The 18,609-nt window shown below is 36.5% G+C and overlaps 2 protein-coding genes across 2 annotated transcripts; both read right to left on the bottom strand.

Annotated features, from left to right (window-relative positions):
• Window positions 1–42: 42 nt before the first annotated feature.
• On the bottom strand, window positions 43–3,426 carry LOC144444722 (uncharacterized). The gene is made up of 3 exons (XM_078134249.1): window positions 3,284–3,426; window positions 2,401–2,479; window positions 43–1,763 (listed from the first exon to the last, which is right to left on the bottom strand). Exons 2-3 carry the CDS (start codon window positions 2,423–2,425, stop codon window positions 1,411–1,413), a joined length of 378 nt encoding a protein of 125 aa, XP_077990375.1. The 5' UTR covers window positions 2,426–2,479; window positions 3,284–3,426; the 3' UTR covers window positions 43–1,410.
• Window positions 3,427–9,404: 5,978 nt separating this feature from the next.
• Window positions 9,405–16,233, bottom strand: LOC144444709 (uncharacterized). Its single transcript, XM_078134229.1, has 3 exons — window positions 15,950–16,233; window positions 14,642–14,764; window positions 9,405–13,333 (listed from the first exon to the last, which is right to left on the bottom strand). Exons 1-3 carry the CDS (start codon window positions 16,230–16,232, stop codon window positions 12,891–12,893), a joined length of 849 nt encoding a protein of 282 aa, XP_077990355.1. The 5' UTR covers window position 16,233; the 3' UTR covers window positions 9,405–12,890.
• Window positions 16,234–18,609: the final 2,376 nt, after the last annotated feature.

The raw sequence follows: 18,609 nt of genomic DNA, 5'->3' as shown, positions 1-18,609 counted from the left end.
AATTTTTCAGAAATTATCTTTTCATTGTATGCCTATAGGTTATGAAAGACACACACCTTTATTGAAAATTGTTTAATTCCTATTATATATAGGCTTTATTTCATATAAGGGTTAATCCCGAAACGTCAGCTATCTATCACTTTATTGGACTTTGTACATTTCATCTCAAAAAGTTTTTACTGTGTATATACTGGCTTGGTGTCCGTGAGTAAACATTACAAATAGCAGTCTGGACGAGTCAATCTTTTTTAGCAAATTATGAATTTATGGAAACCAGACAGTTTTTGATAATTAGATGAGTATTCTTGTTTTAATATTAGTGTAAGATATAATAAACAAACTGAGCAAATATAATCCTGAAAAACGCTCATGCTAATGCTACTGAATTGGTGCCATTGTAATCAGACCATTATGAATGATATCATTATATTTGGGCCCAAATCTTGCCATTTTGTTGAAGATATTTAAATATAATATAATCGTACATTACTTAGATTTAGGTATGAGCCACTTTGTATTGTAAAGAAATTACATCAAGATTTTCTGGAAAGGAGATTTTAGTATCAGATCGTAACTCATTCCAAACATTTTTAAACAAATGTATGTATAAAGTTTAACTATAACTATGTGTGTATTATGTAAAAGTTTTACAGTGCAAATTTTATAATAAATCGATCACATTCCCAGTTCTTACTGTTAATTAGTAACAAAATTCGTCATGCCAATACTTGATTGATTGATTAATTGCTTGCTTGTTTGATTGATTGATTGATTGATTGATTGATTGATTGATTGATTGATCGATCGATTGGTAGATCGACTGATTGATTGATTGATTGAGTGAGTGAGTGAGTGAGTGAGTGAGTGAGTGAGTGAGTGAGTGAGTGAGTGAGTTAGTGAGTGAGTGAGTGAGTGAGTGAGTGAGTGAGTGAGTAGTGAGTGAGTGATACATATTCAAATTACTTTCATCGATACTTAAAAAAAACTGCCAATATCTATACAATACACTCAATGTCAACTTAAATACATTTCAAATCTTACATAAATCTCTATTCTTAGAGTATGACGTATTTAAGTCTTATGAAAGATATCATCTGAGATCCAATATCCAATCACCTTGTCTAGATTAGTAATACAAATTCATATCTCAAAGACCATAAAATAGTTGTGCAATATTATATTTACACGTTTACATAATAATGAAATCATACGATGAAGTTCTAAAATTAACACATTACGTCATATTAAACTTGCTGACACTTCAATCGTGCCTGGTACAAACAATTCCAAAATACGCGATGTTGAGATGTCAAAGACTTATGTTGTTACGTACGTCATAGAATGCCACTGTATGGAGTGAATTTATTTCTGATACTCGTAACAATAGTATACATAATCGTACACTTAGCATTACCGAAACTTTATGTTAAACATTTTCCCGAGTTGTCTCGCTGGTTTGGTTACTTTTGACCTTGGGGACACTATAGCCCCAACAACCGAACGTGTTTCCCGCATGTAACGACGAACTTGTTTTACAGCAGCTGTTGTTATTTTCGATTTCTTGTAATTTTTTGCCTCAATTACTGAAGATGTATTTGTCCTTCGGTTAACAACCAAAAAATCAGGACGTCTTCCAGACTGCAGTCTTGGTTGACTATACAATTGGAATCGACCTGGTTCATAGGAAGACAGAAGACGTTTTCCAACCTTCCCTTCATACATCTTACCACGGGCACTGTTCGACCGGCCAGGATTGTTCTTTCCTAGAAAGAGAAATTTAGAACATTCAAACATTTTGTAAATTCTGGTATTGATATAGACAAAAAATACCAATATTCAAGAGTAAAAGAGTTGCTGTATTGTTCGAAGGATGTCGTCTGACTTATACGTTGCTATTCGATCATTAGAGGCGTTCACGATATGTAAGTTATTTAAACAATAATGTACGCCCTCCCAGCCCATAATGGATGAAAGCAAACATTCAAGAACGACATAATGGGCGAGGCGACAGCCACACACACACACACACACACACACACACACACACACACACACACACACACACACACACACACACACACACACACACACACTTCAATGAACTGCTGTGAACACAAATTTGTTTCAAGAATGCGTTGTATTTTAAACAGTGGAAATGATAATCATAGGTAACAACATACATTTCGAAAAAATACCTAGTCGTATGAAGAAACGGAACAAATAAGCTTGTATTGTTATGCTCGTTCCGGGGCCACGATGCCCAATAATGGAGTATATTATCAGTAATAATGTACAGCGATGACGTCACAAAATTTACTGGAATTGGTAATGCTATATAATATGATAGCTGATAATGTAATAAGGTATAATGTGATAGTTATACAACAAATTAGTACATACCACAGCGTCTTCCTTGCCTTCTCATTTTCAATGGATCTTGGTTATACTAGGCTTTAGTATATCCTCATAGAAAATTTGACTGGAAAAGCAAATGGTACGTATTATAAAGAAATTGTTTGCAGTCGTTTGAAAAACTACTTATTTCACGAAAACCTGTATGTATGTATGTATGTATGTATGTATGTATGTATGTATGTATGTATGTATGTATGTATGTATGTATGTAAGTATGTATGTGTGTGTGTGTGTGTGTGTGTGTATGCATACAACCCTAAAAAAAAATATTCGATATTTTTATTGTATTCAGAAACATATGTCGGGATATAAACTATCAATGTGGTCTCAAAGTGGAGGTGTTAATCGTAACGATTCCGTAGACTAAATCAGACATCACTCGCGACTATATCCAATGGTCTATAACATTACATTCATTCCTGGAAATGGAATGTCACAATTACAAGTGACAGCAAACCACCGAGACTTTCAAAACACGAATGGAAAACAAATCAGGCAACAAGTGAACATAATTATGAACACTGTTTTAATAACATTAACTGCGACTGATGAAGAAACCCAACTATCGGGTTTCGAAATTAAACGTCCAGCAAGAAGGACAAACTACTATCGATCCGGGGTGTATCGCCAATTAGTTTACGCAAATCAACCCAAAATTTTAAGGGTTCCAACCTGAATATAACAACCGCATAGCTGGTGATTTCTAACATAACAACCACATACAACCTGTTTTCCATGTTCGGAGTCCGATTTCCCTCCCCACCGGTTCCCTATACATACAACAAACAGCGGAGAAATTATATAGAGCGGGGAAAATCATACAGACCGGAGAAATTGTACAGACCAGAGAAATTATAATAATACATACCGGTATTGAGTCAATTTCAGTTTGTAGATTCAGTGGGTGTTATCGCTCTTAAAATTATCAATCAATCACGCTAGATATTCACGAACGAGTGAAATTACTGGTAAAAATTAAGCTGATTGTGCTAGTGTGCGCCTGGCTTTTAATATATACACCTCACTGATGGAATTTTCCCTGTGAATCACTTCCAAAAACATCTCCAATGACTCACTGTTATTCCCATGGAACCTTGTGGAATATGCTAGAATGAAAACTGGCTCTAAACTGAGCATTTGACCACCACTGATTCATTGTGTACACACCTTCTCGAACATTCTAGAAGGTTCCACTCATTATCACTGTGTATATGCTCGTCTGTAAGGTACGCCGTGACGGGGCGCCCTCACACATCGGCCAACCCCTCGCCGGAACGTTACGACTTATCGTACATGCCTAGTGTATATGCTAGAATGGTATTTAAGGCGATAACACCGTACCCATTTGTCAATAACCAAACCCACACCCAAACACTGAAATTGGCTTCCGGCATCTACTCTCCTAGACAACAGAGAAATTATACAGAGCGGAGAATTGTTTTACGAGTGTTTATTGGACTTTTACTTGAACACACGAGAATCTAGAAAAGACATATCGAGACACGCGCGTTGAGGTCGATTGATAAACGAGACAACACGATAAGTTGGGTCATGTAATTGTTCTATGTCATTAAGCAGAGGTCACGAGTGTCACATTAAGTGATAAATTACAACTTAGATGTTATCAGCTGAGATATCTTATGAGCTGTTCGGTGTATATTTACTTCCATCAAACGCAAATCGAGTTTTTACAGAGTTTTCCCCGGCCCTATAAGATCCCAATGTGAAGAAGTGTGGAATGTCAGTGTGAGGTGTAAAAATTTACTCGTGGAACTTGGACAATTCTAAATAACCCTAAAATCAATTGTACTACCCCAATCTCAGGTAGATGAACGCATTTGCCCCTCTTTGAAAAGTCACAATCTGTAAATTGCACAACCTTCACGTGAATTTTAAAAGCCTTTAACATGTTTAAGACAAGTATATGCGTCAGATTATATACGACAATTACACGCTATGGCATAGTTATAGATTCCACGCACCTTTTAATACGGTTCAGCTTGGGCGCCGCTGCTCCGTTGAATGTCAAAAGCTTGCGGTAGACGACTTATATAGACATAGTCTTCACGTTTTACCCAATCACCGTCGTCTAAACTTACCACATGGTTAAATATAGTACTCAGTTGCAAAACATCACATTCTGCTGCAACAGCTCTTTTCTTCTGGTTCGAACAGTCATTCCAGGTGACGTGTGCATATAAGGGGAATTCCCAAACAACCACCCATAACCAGATGAGGCCGGACTAGTCTTGCTGCTAGTCGTTAGGGCTTTCTTTCGATATTATAAGCGAACGAAGTTCGCAGTGAGGGCAGTGATGCTCCATCCTCCATAGCGATGTTCAGTCGTGTGTCGTATTGTATCGGAAGAACATCCGAGGTCTAGCAGATAGACTAAGGCCGGACGGGCCTCGGGTGACACCCATGTGACCGTTGAACAATACAGCATACGATCACTCTTTGTACCTCATGTTTCAAAACAATATAAATACAAATTCTAGTAGTATAAAATTTATATATATATATATATATATATATATATATATATATATATATATATATATATATATATATATATTTACAATGCCAGAAAACCTACGAATAAATGTGTATAAAACGTCATTACTTTTTGGTATTTTTAAGATGGCGATTTTTATCTGCACTCAATGTATATATATATATATATATATATATATATATATATATATATATATATATATATATATATATATATATATATATATATATATATATATATATATTTACAATGCCAGAAAACCCGCGAATAAATGTGTATAAAACGTCATTACTTTTTGGTATTTTTAAGATGGCGATTTTTATCTGCACTCAATAATTACAGGGGGAATCAAGCCCGGTCTGTGGCATGAAACTTCAATGACCCTTCCTCTAGTCCGGGACCATCCCTAAATTTCCTGTCTCTAAAATATTACCCCCCCCCCCCCTGTTCAATATTCCATGAAAAACATTTTAAACACTACCTATCTGTGCCTATCCATGACGCATGCGCAGTTAATGTTGTTAGAGCTCAAGGTTGGTAGTCAGGAGGTCCTGGGCTCCCTCCCACTAGAGACGGAATTTTAAAAGTATTTGTTGTTTGATTTGGTGTTTTTATTATGATAGAACCCCCCCCCCCCAATAAATAAATAGATAAATAAATAAATAATTGCGGTTATGTTGTGTAGCTGTTCTTGTGTACCCTCCCACTGGTGGTGAAGGATATCTGCCCTACCTCCCTCCCACTGGGTTTCAACTTACCCGCCATCCCACTGCTGCCCATCCAATATTGAGAATATTCTATTTTTTAATTTGACCTTGTTTAACGAGGGTAGCCTGGTAAACTCTAAAAGGAGTTTATCTCCCACGGGGATCTCAAAAATTTAACAAAAATGTAAAATACAACATCACATATACATACATACATACATACATACATACTTACATACATACATACATACATACATACATACATACATACATACATACATACATACATGTTAAAAGGACATAAAATAACATTAAAACAACAAAGATACACGTTAAAATTCTTCCCAATAATGTTTTACATGACTGCTTTTAAAAGAGGCAAGTGTCTCTGAAGATTTTACTTCTGCTTTCAGCTTATTCTACCAAATAGCACCTTGTATTGACCACGAGTTTTTTAAAACATTAAGTTTGGCTCTGGTGACATCTAACTTATTTTGAGAGCTAGCTCTTGTCATACGGCTATGATACTGATTGACAAATTGAAACATTTCCGTCATACACGAGTGAAAAATACCATAAAAATAAAAAATACGCACGCCACCATCGTATTAACGTACGGGATCGAAGTGTACGCAATGGAGGCGTACAGCATAATGAGCGAACACAGTTGATTTTTTCCCATCATGCTCTTTAGCACACCAAAATAATGATGATGTCATTTTGGGATCAATAAATCATGGCAATGATTATCACTATGATAGCAAACAATAGTTTGCATCATGCTCTTTAGCACACCAAAATAATGATGATGTCATTTTGGGATCAATAAATCATGGCAAGTGTCCAACATTGACAATGGATGACTACGATAGCAAACAATGGTTTAGATCAAAATAGATATTGTGCAATACATGAACTTTAGCACTACCTATGCAATCAATGGAAATAACACTACCTATACTTTGTGCAGACACAAAACACAAAACAGTGGGAGCACTATAAAAATAATGGTGATGTCATCGTGCACTCAATGAAACATGACAGGCACCCGAAAGTGTACGAGTGTGATAGTATACAATGTATATATATATATGTGTGTGTGTGTGTGTGTGTGTGTGTGTGTGTGTGTGTATGTATGTGTGTGTGTGTGTGTGTGTGTGTGTGTGTGTGTGTAAACAGTTATCCTAAAAGATGAAATACTTTGCTTGTCTGTGACTAATGAGGATAATATTGATTTAAAAAAAAGTTTTGTTAAACAAAAACTTTAATATTGATGATGATCCAGGTGAATTTCCATTGTATATTGTCGAACATACGCTCATATTAATACATAAAAAAGCTTTTATTCAAAATTGTGGTCTCTGTGAAAACTAGAGCTAAAAGTTTATTCATTTTTTCTTCCGTAAGGAAGAAATATATTTATGGATGGAAGTCTGTGTGTCTGTGTGTCTGCGTGTCTGTCTGTCTGTGTCATCGTTTTCTCCATAACGGCTTGCTCAATTCAAACGTAACTTTGAAGACATATTACGTAGGGTAATGGCAAGACTTGATAAGGTTTTGTTATTGTTATTCAATTTCATTATAACTTGGTACACACATTTGTGATACCAAAGCGCACCTGTCCTGAAAATATTACGAATGTAGCTTTTAGTTTTAATAAGTTATTGGCATATTTTCGATTGGCCACTAAAAAGAAAAAAATAGTTTGACGTCCGGAAATGTCGTCTAAAGTGGTGCGACTTTATCACCATTTTCTAAAACACAACTTGCTCAATTCAAACGAAATTTATTGCATGTGTTCTGTAGGGTAGTGACAACAACTGATTAGGTTTTGGTAAACATCCTAAGAATATTAACGAGAAATTTACATAATTAATGGTTTTCGGTACTTAGGCTATATCTCAAGGATGCATACTTCAAATTCAATATAATTTGATACATGCATTTGCGATACCAAAGCGCACTTGACCGAAAATATTATTGATGTAACTTTTACTTTTAATAAATTATTGGCATATTTTTGGAGGCAACTAAAAAGAAAAAAATAGTTTCTTGTCAGGAAATGGTGTCTTTTTTACATTCTCAACAAATGTCACAGTACAGGTTGTGGTTGGCCAGGAGATCACTAACAGCAATGAGCAAATAGCAATCAATGAGAAAAAATAACTTATTACATATGTTCTGTTGTATTCCAACAATTGTCTGTAGGAACGACAATCTCAAAACTTTGCCCTTACAGAAGACATTCAGTTTACATCTGGTAAAACTATTACTATGTCTACACAGACCTTACATAAACATCATATATTCATGTTGTATATCAAATGACGTAATCGATAATCTAGCAATTTGTAGCTTGTTTGCCATGGTCACCAAATAAGTTCGATAATGTCTCTGATCATATGTGGCCAAAGTTCCTAATATCTCAAAGGTCTTCTTTCTTTTTTTTATAGTTGATACATGTAAATAATCAGCCAATCAGTTTCATCGCTAGGATACTTGCAATCTCAATCTGGGTAAAAAAAAGTGGAAACAGCTGAACTGAACAAAAACCTCCCTTCTTATTACGCAAGGAAGCGTACAACATGTATCATCAGACACATAAGAGAGAACATACATGAGCCACGGTACAACAACTGCCAATCGTCAAACGGTGGATTGAAATGATAGTTGGAGAGATGGGCATGGATCGTTGACTTATTATCAAAGGCGTTGTTGCAGAACTGTATGGTTTGTTCATTATTATGTTTTTAAATATGTGTATATGAACCATTACTTTACTTTTGGAATGGGCAGTAACTTCATTGCTGGATCGGGTTAATTACATGTATGTCAATTTTATGAAAGTTTGTCCATTTGCCTATCGACGTGATTTTTGTAATATACATCAGCATTTCACTGTTGCTATGGGCATGGTCTTGTTGCTAGGCATGTGTATTCATATTGTGGATGTTTATCCACTTGCTTAACCTTCCCTATTTTTATCTTTGCAATGTACACCATCATTTGTCTGTTGTTATGGGTGTGGTCTTGTTGCTAGGTATGTACATGTCCATTCTTTGAATGGCTATCCACTTGTCTATTAATCCATGTTATCTTTGCAATATACATCATCATTTAGCTGTTAGTATGGTCATGGTCTTGTTGCCAGGCATATTTGCATACATTTTTTGTAATGGTTATCCATTTTTGTATATACCCCTGTCTTGTTATCTTTTCAGTACATATCAATTGGCTGTTTCTATGGGCATGGTTTTGTTGCTATGCATACTTGCATTCATTTTTGAATCTGTATCCATTTACCTATTAAACCCTGTTATCTTTGCAATATACATCATTTGGCTGTTGCTATGGGCATTGTCTTGTTCTAGGCATATCTGCATATATTTCTGGGATCGTTATCAACTTGCATTGCCTACCCATCCTTGTTGTTATCTTTGTAATATACATCATCATTTGACTGTTGCTAAGGGTGTGGTAATGGTTGTGTCAAATGTTTTGAACAATTTCTGTAGAATAACACCCATGGAAGCATCCAAACCAAATTTCAACCCCATTCACCATTGTAGTTTTAGATATATATACGTTTTGACCAAATTGAGATTTTGATACCTAATTTGCATATTACTGGGATCACCATGTCATGAATACACCTTCATCTCCACATACATGACAAGTAAGTAGTAGTTACTAGGGACTAAATATCTTTGTAAATTGATTTATTTAAACTAACATGGATATTTAGAAATCTATACAAAACATGGAAATAACACTGCTTAAAGGGAATACCACCCCAGGAAATGAAATTATGTTCATAAACTTTGGGTTCTGGATGGTAATTTTATGATTTCACATCACATAAATTGTGTGCAATTGACAAGAAACACCAAATTATCACTTCTTTCACCTTCGTTTTCCTATCAGCAGTCAAGTTTTGCCTTGAAAGAGTCAGCAGACATGCATATACATTGGATGAACAATAAAAAATTGATGACTATCTGAAAATAATTTGAGTTGATGAATATGTATTGCTCATCTAATACATATGCATGACTAGCGACTCCTTATAAGGCAACATTGTGTAATTGTTCTGGCAGTCATAGAACAATGAATGTGACACAGGTTTCAATGTGGTGTTTCTTGGCAAATGAGCAACATTTATTTATGCGAAGTGAAATTATTTCACGGCTCTCCAAAGTCAATGTCCATGAACACAAAATTATTTTCAGAAGTGGTGTTCCCCTGTAACAACTTAATTTGAAAAAATGCATGATTTGAAATGCTCATTTAATAATTGAATCAGTGTATCATACTGGCTGTGTGATTTGCATATACTTACTTCGCATAGAGTTGTCAACGACAGTTTGCTTACATGAGTGTAAAAAGTAGGAATGAAAGTAAGATTTTCACTCTTTGAATATACATGTATATGCCAATCCTTCACATTATTACACATGTACCAGAGATTGCTTGCACTGCAGTGCAATACTGAACACAATATTGAAATACATGCATACTAATGATATGCAAATCAAGATGCGATGATCATTTGGTCTAAATATAATAACAGGACCCCATGACGTGTAAGTGCCAGTGTGCAGGGATCTGCTGACGCCGGTCGGCACCGGTCGCTAATGTACGGGACTCAGTCTTGGCAACCACCACTCAAAGGTTGCCGACCACCACCTTCAAGTGTCACAATTGGTTTACCATGGACCCCCACACTCACTTTAATAATTGTACTTTCATTGGCAACTTTGATCATACTCCATGTACTTTGAGTGCACCATTTATTTATTCATGAATATTGATTATGCAAATTAGCATGAATATTAATTAGCGACCGGGACTACTCTCAAGCTTGGCAGAACCCTGAGTGTGGTGTATTCGGAGTATGTGCATGAGTGCTTGTAGTGTTCTCTGCGGTACTTTCATGAGCAAGGTGTCAAAGTGCAGCAGAAAACACTGCAAGTACGAGTACCCACACTTACACTCATGTATCATGGGGTTCTGTCATATTATGACTTGCTTGTCAATAACTGAAAATGCCAACCCCTATAAAACCTCATACAAAATATCTTCTAAAATTCCTCACTTATCTGCTACACAAACTTATGTCAAGATAAGATTTCTGAAAAACAAATGGCTTGGCGTATAAATAGATATAAAGTTCTAAGAGTAACAACAGCTAATTAATTACCAAACATGATCCATTCCAATAGAAAACATTCTTACACTACGCCTACTGCACCTTTTTTTTTGTATCAGAAAAATTAGCCTTTGTGTACATGTATAAATCTACTATATATGTGTGACACTTACATTGATAAAAGGTATATATATATACCTCTTGAAGTTTTCCTACTCAGTCTCCCAATGTTTCTGAAATAGCCTGTTTCAAACAATGAAGTTTAGTAGATTATTCTGAAAAACGTACACCAAGTCTTTCTAAATTAGGAAGTGTTTCTGAAATAGAAATCCACAATGTGTTTCTAAACTAGGAGTATGCTGTACTGTTACAGAAATAGAACTTCTACCAGGTGTTTCTGAATTAGTTCAAGTGTTTCTAAATTAGGAATACACAACTGTCAAGGTGTTTATGAAATACAGAACCTCAGCAAGTGTGTTTCTAAATTTCAAGCTAGTGTTTCTGAAATATTGACCTTACCAGGTGTTTCTAAATTAAGCGTACACCAGGTGTTCAGGAAATAGACACCTACCAGGTGGTTATGAAATACACTTTCACTAAGTGTTTTAAACTTAAGAGTGCACCAGGTTTTTCTTAAAATAGAACTTCACGAGGTGTTTCAGAAATGTATTTCATGCCCTAATATCTGTTATACACATCACAATATAACAGTGTACACTTGACATGACTCACCTTAGTCAAACAAAGATTACTTAACGTGTTGAAATTCAAAATTTAGTTACATTTTTTATCATTAATTTGTCCGATTTCATCTATTTTGTGATTATGAATTATCACTAGTACTAGCAGGCAGTAGATCACAAAGTTGACATTCAAGTGATTCAAACAAAAAAAATTATTTTGATATATTTTTGCCTCGTACAGAGTGGAAGAATCAGTGTGCTTCACATAGCGCCACAAACAATCTAGTCTGTAAGGTACACCATGACACAGCACTCTAACACATCAGTCAGCCCTCATGTATAGATAGATAGAGCAGGCTGGCGAGGGGGGAGGGGGGGGCAGAGCAAACATGTAGTATCTCACAGTCTACAAAGAACCATGTTCAAATACGTTCTGTCAAATCTTTGATAATATTCAAGAGTATGATACTTTGAACCATTTAGAATTATAATTTCATTTCCAAGGTAACAAGTCTTATTTTGGAAAATACAATTAAGATATCATTCCCTAATACATTTCTTTGTTCAGCCAAGGAAGATAAAGAGTGAACTAAGGGATATTTGTCACTATGTGTTGATAGACGAGTAGTGTCAACCCTTAGGTCCCAAGTATTTTCTGACTGAATGAAGAAAAATATTGAACAATAACATCCAATTGTTATCAAAGAAAAAAATAGGGAAAGTAAATGGTATTTTTGAACATTTTAACTCCTATTTCACACACAGTAGAACCAGTGACATACACACATATTCTCTTGACATAGATATGCATTGTTGTGATGTAGAATGACCAGACAAAGATTGGTCGTGTAACAAGTGACCATCCGACATGATGAAAAATGAGGGTTGAAATCACATTGCATTACATGAAACAGTGAACAGAATATAGCTTAAACAACTCAAGTCCCCGAAACTTAAGGCATGTGCAACAAAGTTAGCAGAATGGTTAGACTTGTTAAGAATACAAAAAATCTGTTGTCGTGACAGACTAGTTAGGCAATTAAAATTTTTTCAAAGGCTACTATACAACAGATATTCAACTTCCACTGCTGGTGGAAAGGCTGTGTAACCATAGAATCATACAACACTATGCCAATCTACCTTTCCTAATAATATTTATGGTGGATGTCGACAACAGTCTTGGTTAATTCAAACAATCTGACTTCTTTGTTTTTCAATCATTTAAGTTTTACGTACAAAGAAGTTTGTTACAGCCATGCATATTACGAACACGTTAACCTGCCTTTTTCTTCAATCTGGGGCATTGCACCCTCACACATTGCTTAACTTGCAAAGTGGTGGGTAACTGCAAAATGTTGTATTGTTAGTATTTGGAAAGCTTTTATAGTACAATATCTTCTTTTATAGTACAATATCTTCCTTTAATCTTCTTTCTCTTCCTTCACTTTAAGCACACTTAAATCAATATCAGCTTTATTTTCATCTTTGATCTCAATGTCCTCCTGTATAATATGAGCAATGTGTACATTACTAACGCCGTACTCTCCCTTTATTTCTATTCCTTGGAATGCATCTGTATTCTCATCTTCCGTCAAACCTGTCACATCACTCGCTTCCTCACCTGACTCGTCAACAACATCTGGAGTACCTTTTGAACTTGTGCCTCCTTGTGTTGCACCACCATCTGATTGCTTTGTATCTGGTTCTTCTTTGGCAACAAACTCAAAAGACGAGGTGTTGGAAAGTTTTAATGTTGTGCTACTTTTCACCTTTTTAGACTTCTGTTCTGCAGCCGAGTTTCCATCTTGACGTTTCATTCGTACCACCCCAGTTTGACATAATAAATTTACCATATATGTTTCATCTATAAAAGATTGATTAAAAAAGAATAAAGGGAATGAAAAAAGTATAAAGTGAATGAAAAAAGAATATTTGTGGAGTCATGATGGACAAACGGTTAGAGTGGCTGGCTTGGAATCTGCAGGTTGTAGGTTCGAGCCCATTGCTGCCATTTGTTTCTGAGTGGCTAAAGTTCTTGGGCAAGATTTGAACAACTATTGTGCCTCAGTCAACCCAGCTGTATAAGTGTGGACCTGGTAGGATAGAGGTTGCAATGTAAATGCTTTAAATCAAATGTGCTTATAAAGGCTGCAATGGGTTGTATTCTCCCCAGGGAGTAGAGGAAGTATAAAAAGCTGTTGTGTCGCTATAGATCCGTGCCAGGGGTAATAATTGTAAATTGCTTTTAAGCACAAAGTGGGAAAACACTATATAAAAACTAACATCATTATTATTATTATCATCATCATCAAATGGTCATGTTACTAGCACAAAAAAGTGTTGGGTGTTTTTCAGTGTTGAGATATGTATATACATCTTATTGTGATAATTTGTTGTGAAACTTATATTCATTTATCTGCATTTGAAGACAATAAGATGTTTATTCCCTAATATTTTTCTTAATTCAGCCAAGGAAAATATAATGAGCAACCTAAGGGGCCTTTTCATTACTCATCTAGTGACTCGTAGTGACAACCCTTAGGTCACGAGTATATTCCGACTAAATGAAAAATAATTACACAAGCACTAGTAACGTCAAAAGAAATATCGGGGAAGTAATGATAAATTTGAACGTTTTGACTCATATTTCGAACACATTTCACCAATGACGTATACACGCGTTATCGTGACAGAGACATGCGTTGTCATGACGTAGACGTGTGTTGTCATGGCGTAGAACAAGCAGAGTATATATTCCACATTTTTAGTTCTTAATTGATTTTTAGATCCGCATCCAAAAATCAGCACTACCAAGAGTTATGATAAAATACCACTCCAAATAAAATAAATCTCTAATCATCATATGCAGTGTCAGATTATTGGTATTCTCAGTGAATATATTATGGTTCAGTGTTTTTGCTAAGGTTTGGGAACCCCGGTAACAGAAAGGGGGAAAGAGGTAAAACTGGTAGTGCTTCCCATGCAATGTATCATAATTTTGGTGGGGAACCCCGGTAAAATGATGTGGGAACCCCGGTAGATTTTACCTACTTACCACCCTTAAATAAAACACTGTGGTTGTCTGATCAATAAAAAAAAAATTACAATTACAGCTAGTGCAGGTTCAATCATTTTTGCCAAAAAGTGTTTTTGTGGGGAGAATGTTACTTACCTCTTTCTGTCATACTGTCATTCTTCAGACGCTGAAGTAGTTGATTGTTACATTTCTTAAATAAGTTTAACAATTGTTGCTGCTTGTTGGCTTTTCTAGCTTGTTGCCAAATATTCAGGCAGTCTATATATAAAGACAAAATAACACTGTAAATTTTCACTAAAAGACTTCTTTTTGCTTATATCACTGGAAAACAAAAAACGCGAAAATAAGTAGTGACTGAAATGTCTTCTTTTACATGAACACAATCATTGTACCAGTCTGGTAATTGGGGACAATCGCACAATGTCGCACAAGCTCAACAAACGAACATCATTCGTTTATGCCAAAAAACCCTCCCCAACCCCTCCCCTTCCCCTCCCCTAAACGAACGCTCACAGGTGCAACATCAAACTATAAATATGATGTAAACTATGGTGAAAACTGTAGCAGTAACACCACTACGCATCATACTAGTAGTTCATGGATCTGAATGATATTTTAATCACTTTATATAGTGGTACAAAGAAAACGAGACTCATGTATTTGTGTCATCATGTTACGCATTGGTGGTACTATCTCATGATATAACAAATATTACACTCTCTCACAGTCCTCGGAGCATCGCATCGCTAAAAGAGCTATTTTGTATGTACATGTACCAATATCTACTGCATAATTGTACTGTGGGTCCTCATCAACTACATAGAGCTAATCATTTGTTGATGTATTACTGCTCGGGGCATCGCAATAACACAGTCGCAGTAATATGTCAACAAATGATTAGCTCTATGTAATCGATGAGGATCCACAGTACAAGGATGTTTTAGTGCAATTATTCGGTAGATATTTGTACATGTATATACAATACAACTACACGTAATAGCAATGCTCCCAAGGACTGGTGAGAGAGTCTAAACTAATATTTACCATAGACAATGAAATACCTTCTCGTTTTCAATTTTAGAGGCTATCTATGGCTTCTAATCTCAAGATCTCTCTTCACCCTGTCTAGTGCAATGAGAAATCATAACCCAAAACTTGTTCATGCAAATGAGTAAACCACAACTACATGTATCATGATGGTGTAAACAGCGTATTTAATAACAAAGACGTGATGCTAATGACTCTATGAGTGGTTTCATTTCAGTACCTCACTCAGTAAGCTAGACGTGAAAAGAGATTCGATGCACCATACAGCTAGCTCTAGCTAGACTACATATGTAGTTACTGTTGGGTTATTGTTTAATACGCCATTGTTGTCATTTATCATGTACATGTAGTGTGTCCCCAAATATCACCAATCTGAAATTTACAATGAAACGATACCTTTTGAACTTAGCGCCGTGATAACATGGTTTGTGGAACTATCAGTCGTAGAACCTGAAGATGGGGTTGAACCCTCCTGAGGCTTAGGCTCCTCGGACTCAGCTGGGGTCACTTGTTTTCGTGGCCTGCCACGGCCTCGTTTCACAGGAGGCGGCGGCGCCGGGGATGGCGATGGCGATGGCTTTGTCAGTGCAGGACGTAAAACAGAATGTTCTGATATTGTTAGCTGAACGCTTTTGCCGAGAGTAACGCTAAAATCGGTATCTTTGGTAGGTGAACTCATGTTTCTGGATCACTGTTTACTTGCACGTACGTACAGCTGCGCAGCATGTGAAAATGAATGAATTCCTCTTCCGGAATCAAATCAAATCGAGGCGCACTGCAAATACGAAACTTAGAGGGCGATATTTTGAGAAAACTAGGTCACACCCTGACCCTGAAACACTTTCTTGGGGGGGGGGGGACTTTGCTGAGTATGTGGTACTGGTGTGCCACAAACGCTAAAAACTTACCGTTTTTTTAAAAACAAGGGGTCAAAAACTAAATTTTTCAATCAAGCTATCTCATAAGTTATATAACTTATATAAGAGTTATAAGTCCTGGAAAAATTTTGAAATTGAGAACTTTTACTCTATGAAAACAAAGGACTTTTGATAGACAGAGAACTCGAAAATTTAATGGCTCATCCATAATTAATTAATATGCATACATAGTATTAGAGAGCCTTTAGTAATTACAAGGGGCGGGGGAAATTAGGCTCGGACTGTTGCGTAAAATGTGACCCTCCCCGACTCCGTCATGCTAAAAAAAGTGACCCACCGATCCCTCAAATTTCTTTCTGTAAAACATGACCCTCCCCTTCTCTATTCCAAACATGAGTTAATTGCTGTCAGATATGTAAAAGGACATGAGTCCCAGAATCAATGTTAAGGACTTATCCCACCGCTGCCACCAATGTTGAAAGTTTTAAGGGCATATTGGATAATTTCCCAACTACCGCCATCTGTGGATTTTTGTGAAGGCACTGCATTAATAAATACATGTGTTTGGATCTCATTGACTGAGCTGAAAGCCACAATCAACTTCAACTCCCAATGATTAGATTGGCACACACTCCTGACATCATCGAGAGCGAGGTCAACATCTCCACAACATACCCACTGAACTGCTCCTGTTTTACACCTGTGAGACCCACAGGGTATTCTCCTCACACCACAACTGACAATTAATTCATTACATGGCTGTGAGCAACAATTTGATAAAGACTGATATCATGGTACCTAACCCTAACCCTGACCATAACCCAAATGGCAGCAACTTATGATTTGGAACCGGTGGCAGCGATGGGATGACAAAAGCTCGAAATAATGCAATGTTAGGCAAAACAATGAGCCAGTTTAGAATGTGACCTAAAATATGACCCTCTCGACTCTCCCAAAAGCCGCTCTGTAAAAGGTGACACCCTAATCCCCCCCTCTGTAAATACTGAAGGCTCCCTTAGCAACCATGCATCAATTCATAGCGACTCGGAAGACAAGGTGTCCGGCTTTCAGGCTTGTAACTTTTGAATGCAGGTACAGATTATATTAAAGAAACGTCGCGTTTGATATTATGATACACACCTTGTACTGCTGTGGTTTGATGGTTTTCAGAGGTTGATATTTAAGAGAGCAACGCCACAGAAGGGTGATATTTTAGGAGGGGTGGGGGGGGGCGATATATACAACCACACATTCTCTCGGCAGGATAACAGAAATATACACTCGACTTCGTCGTACTTCTTCTGTCATCCTGCCTCGAATCTCACCACTCCGTTGGTATGGTGGTGATATCATCTCAAGGCGTTGCCAAGGATGATATCTTGACCTACCTTCGAATAAAGAAGCATACAAATCCCGGGATACAAATAACATCACTTTAATAGAATTTTATTTTGTGGTATAAAACATATTTTACAGTACACAATAGCCTTTGGCGGAATATGCAGTTCGATTTAAATACCACTTTACAATTTGTGATGCTAATGACGTTACTTGGCATACATTACAAAAATCAGTAATTATGCATACAGACGTACACATTTATGACAAACATAACCCACCTCTACCTCACAGTCAACCAGACTTCTGATATGCCTAGCCACAATATTCACAACCGTGTCGGATAATCATGCAAGAATAGCTAGCTAGACCCTCCTACTTCGCTTGAATACAGGGTCAGAATATAACCTTTGTATACATTGGCCTACACATCAAAGGTCGTGTTGCGGTATTTTATATTACATTCATTTTGTAGGCAAGTGATATTCCTGCCCGCCGCCCGGGCCCGTGATTCAACTTTGACCCGTACTTTAGAATCCATTCTTTCTCAACTCATCGTAAAGATTACAAGTACGGGGTATTTATCATGTTTTAATTTAAGCTTAACTTCCCATGTTACAATTACAAATTTAATCACATTAACGTTTACGAAATTTGAACACTATATGAATTATGAATTTTAATTTTGGCCTTTTATTGACCGAGTGAGGGCTTCATAATAAATGAAACGACATAAAATATTATTATAACTTCGTAGACGCGACGAAGTATTGACGAAGTAAATTGTCTGAAATCACGCCCTCTACGACAACGTTTCAAATTCATCTTGTCTCTATTTCT

Source organism: Glandiceps talaboti, chromosome 13 (assembly GCF_964340395.1).
Source record: "Glandiceps talaboti chromosome 13, keGlaTala1.1, whole genome shotgun sequence".
Lineage (NCBI taxonomy): Eukaryota > Metazoa > Hemichordata > Enteropneusta > Spengelidae > Glandiceps > Glandiceps talaboti.
The sequence above is the reverse complement of the archived record's forward strand: the minus strand, read 5'-3'. Positions and strand labels throughout refer to the sequence as shown.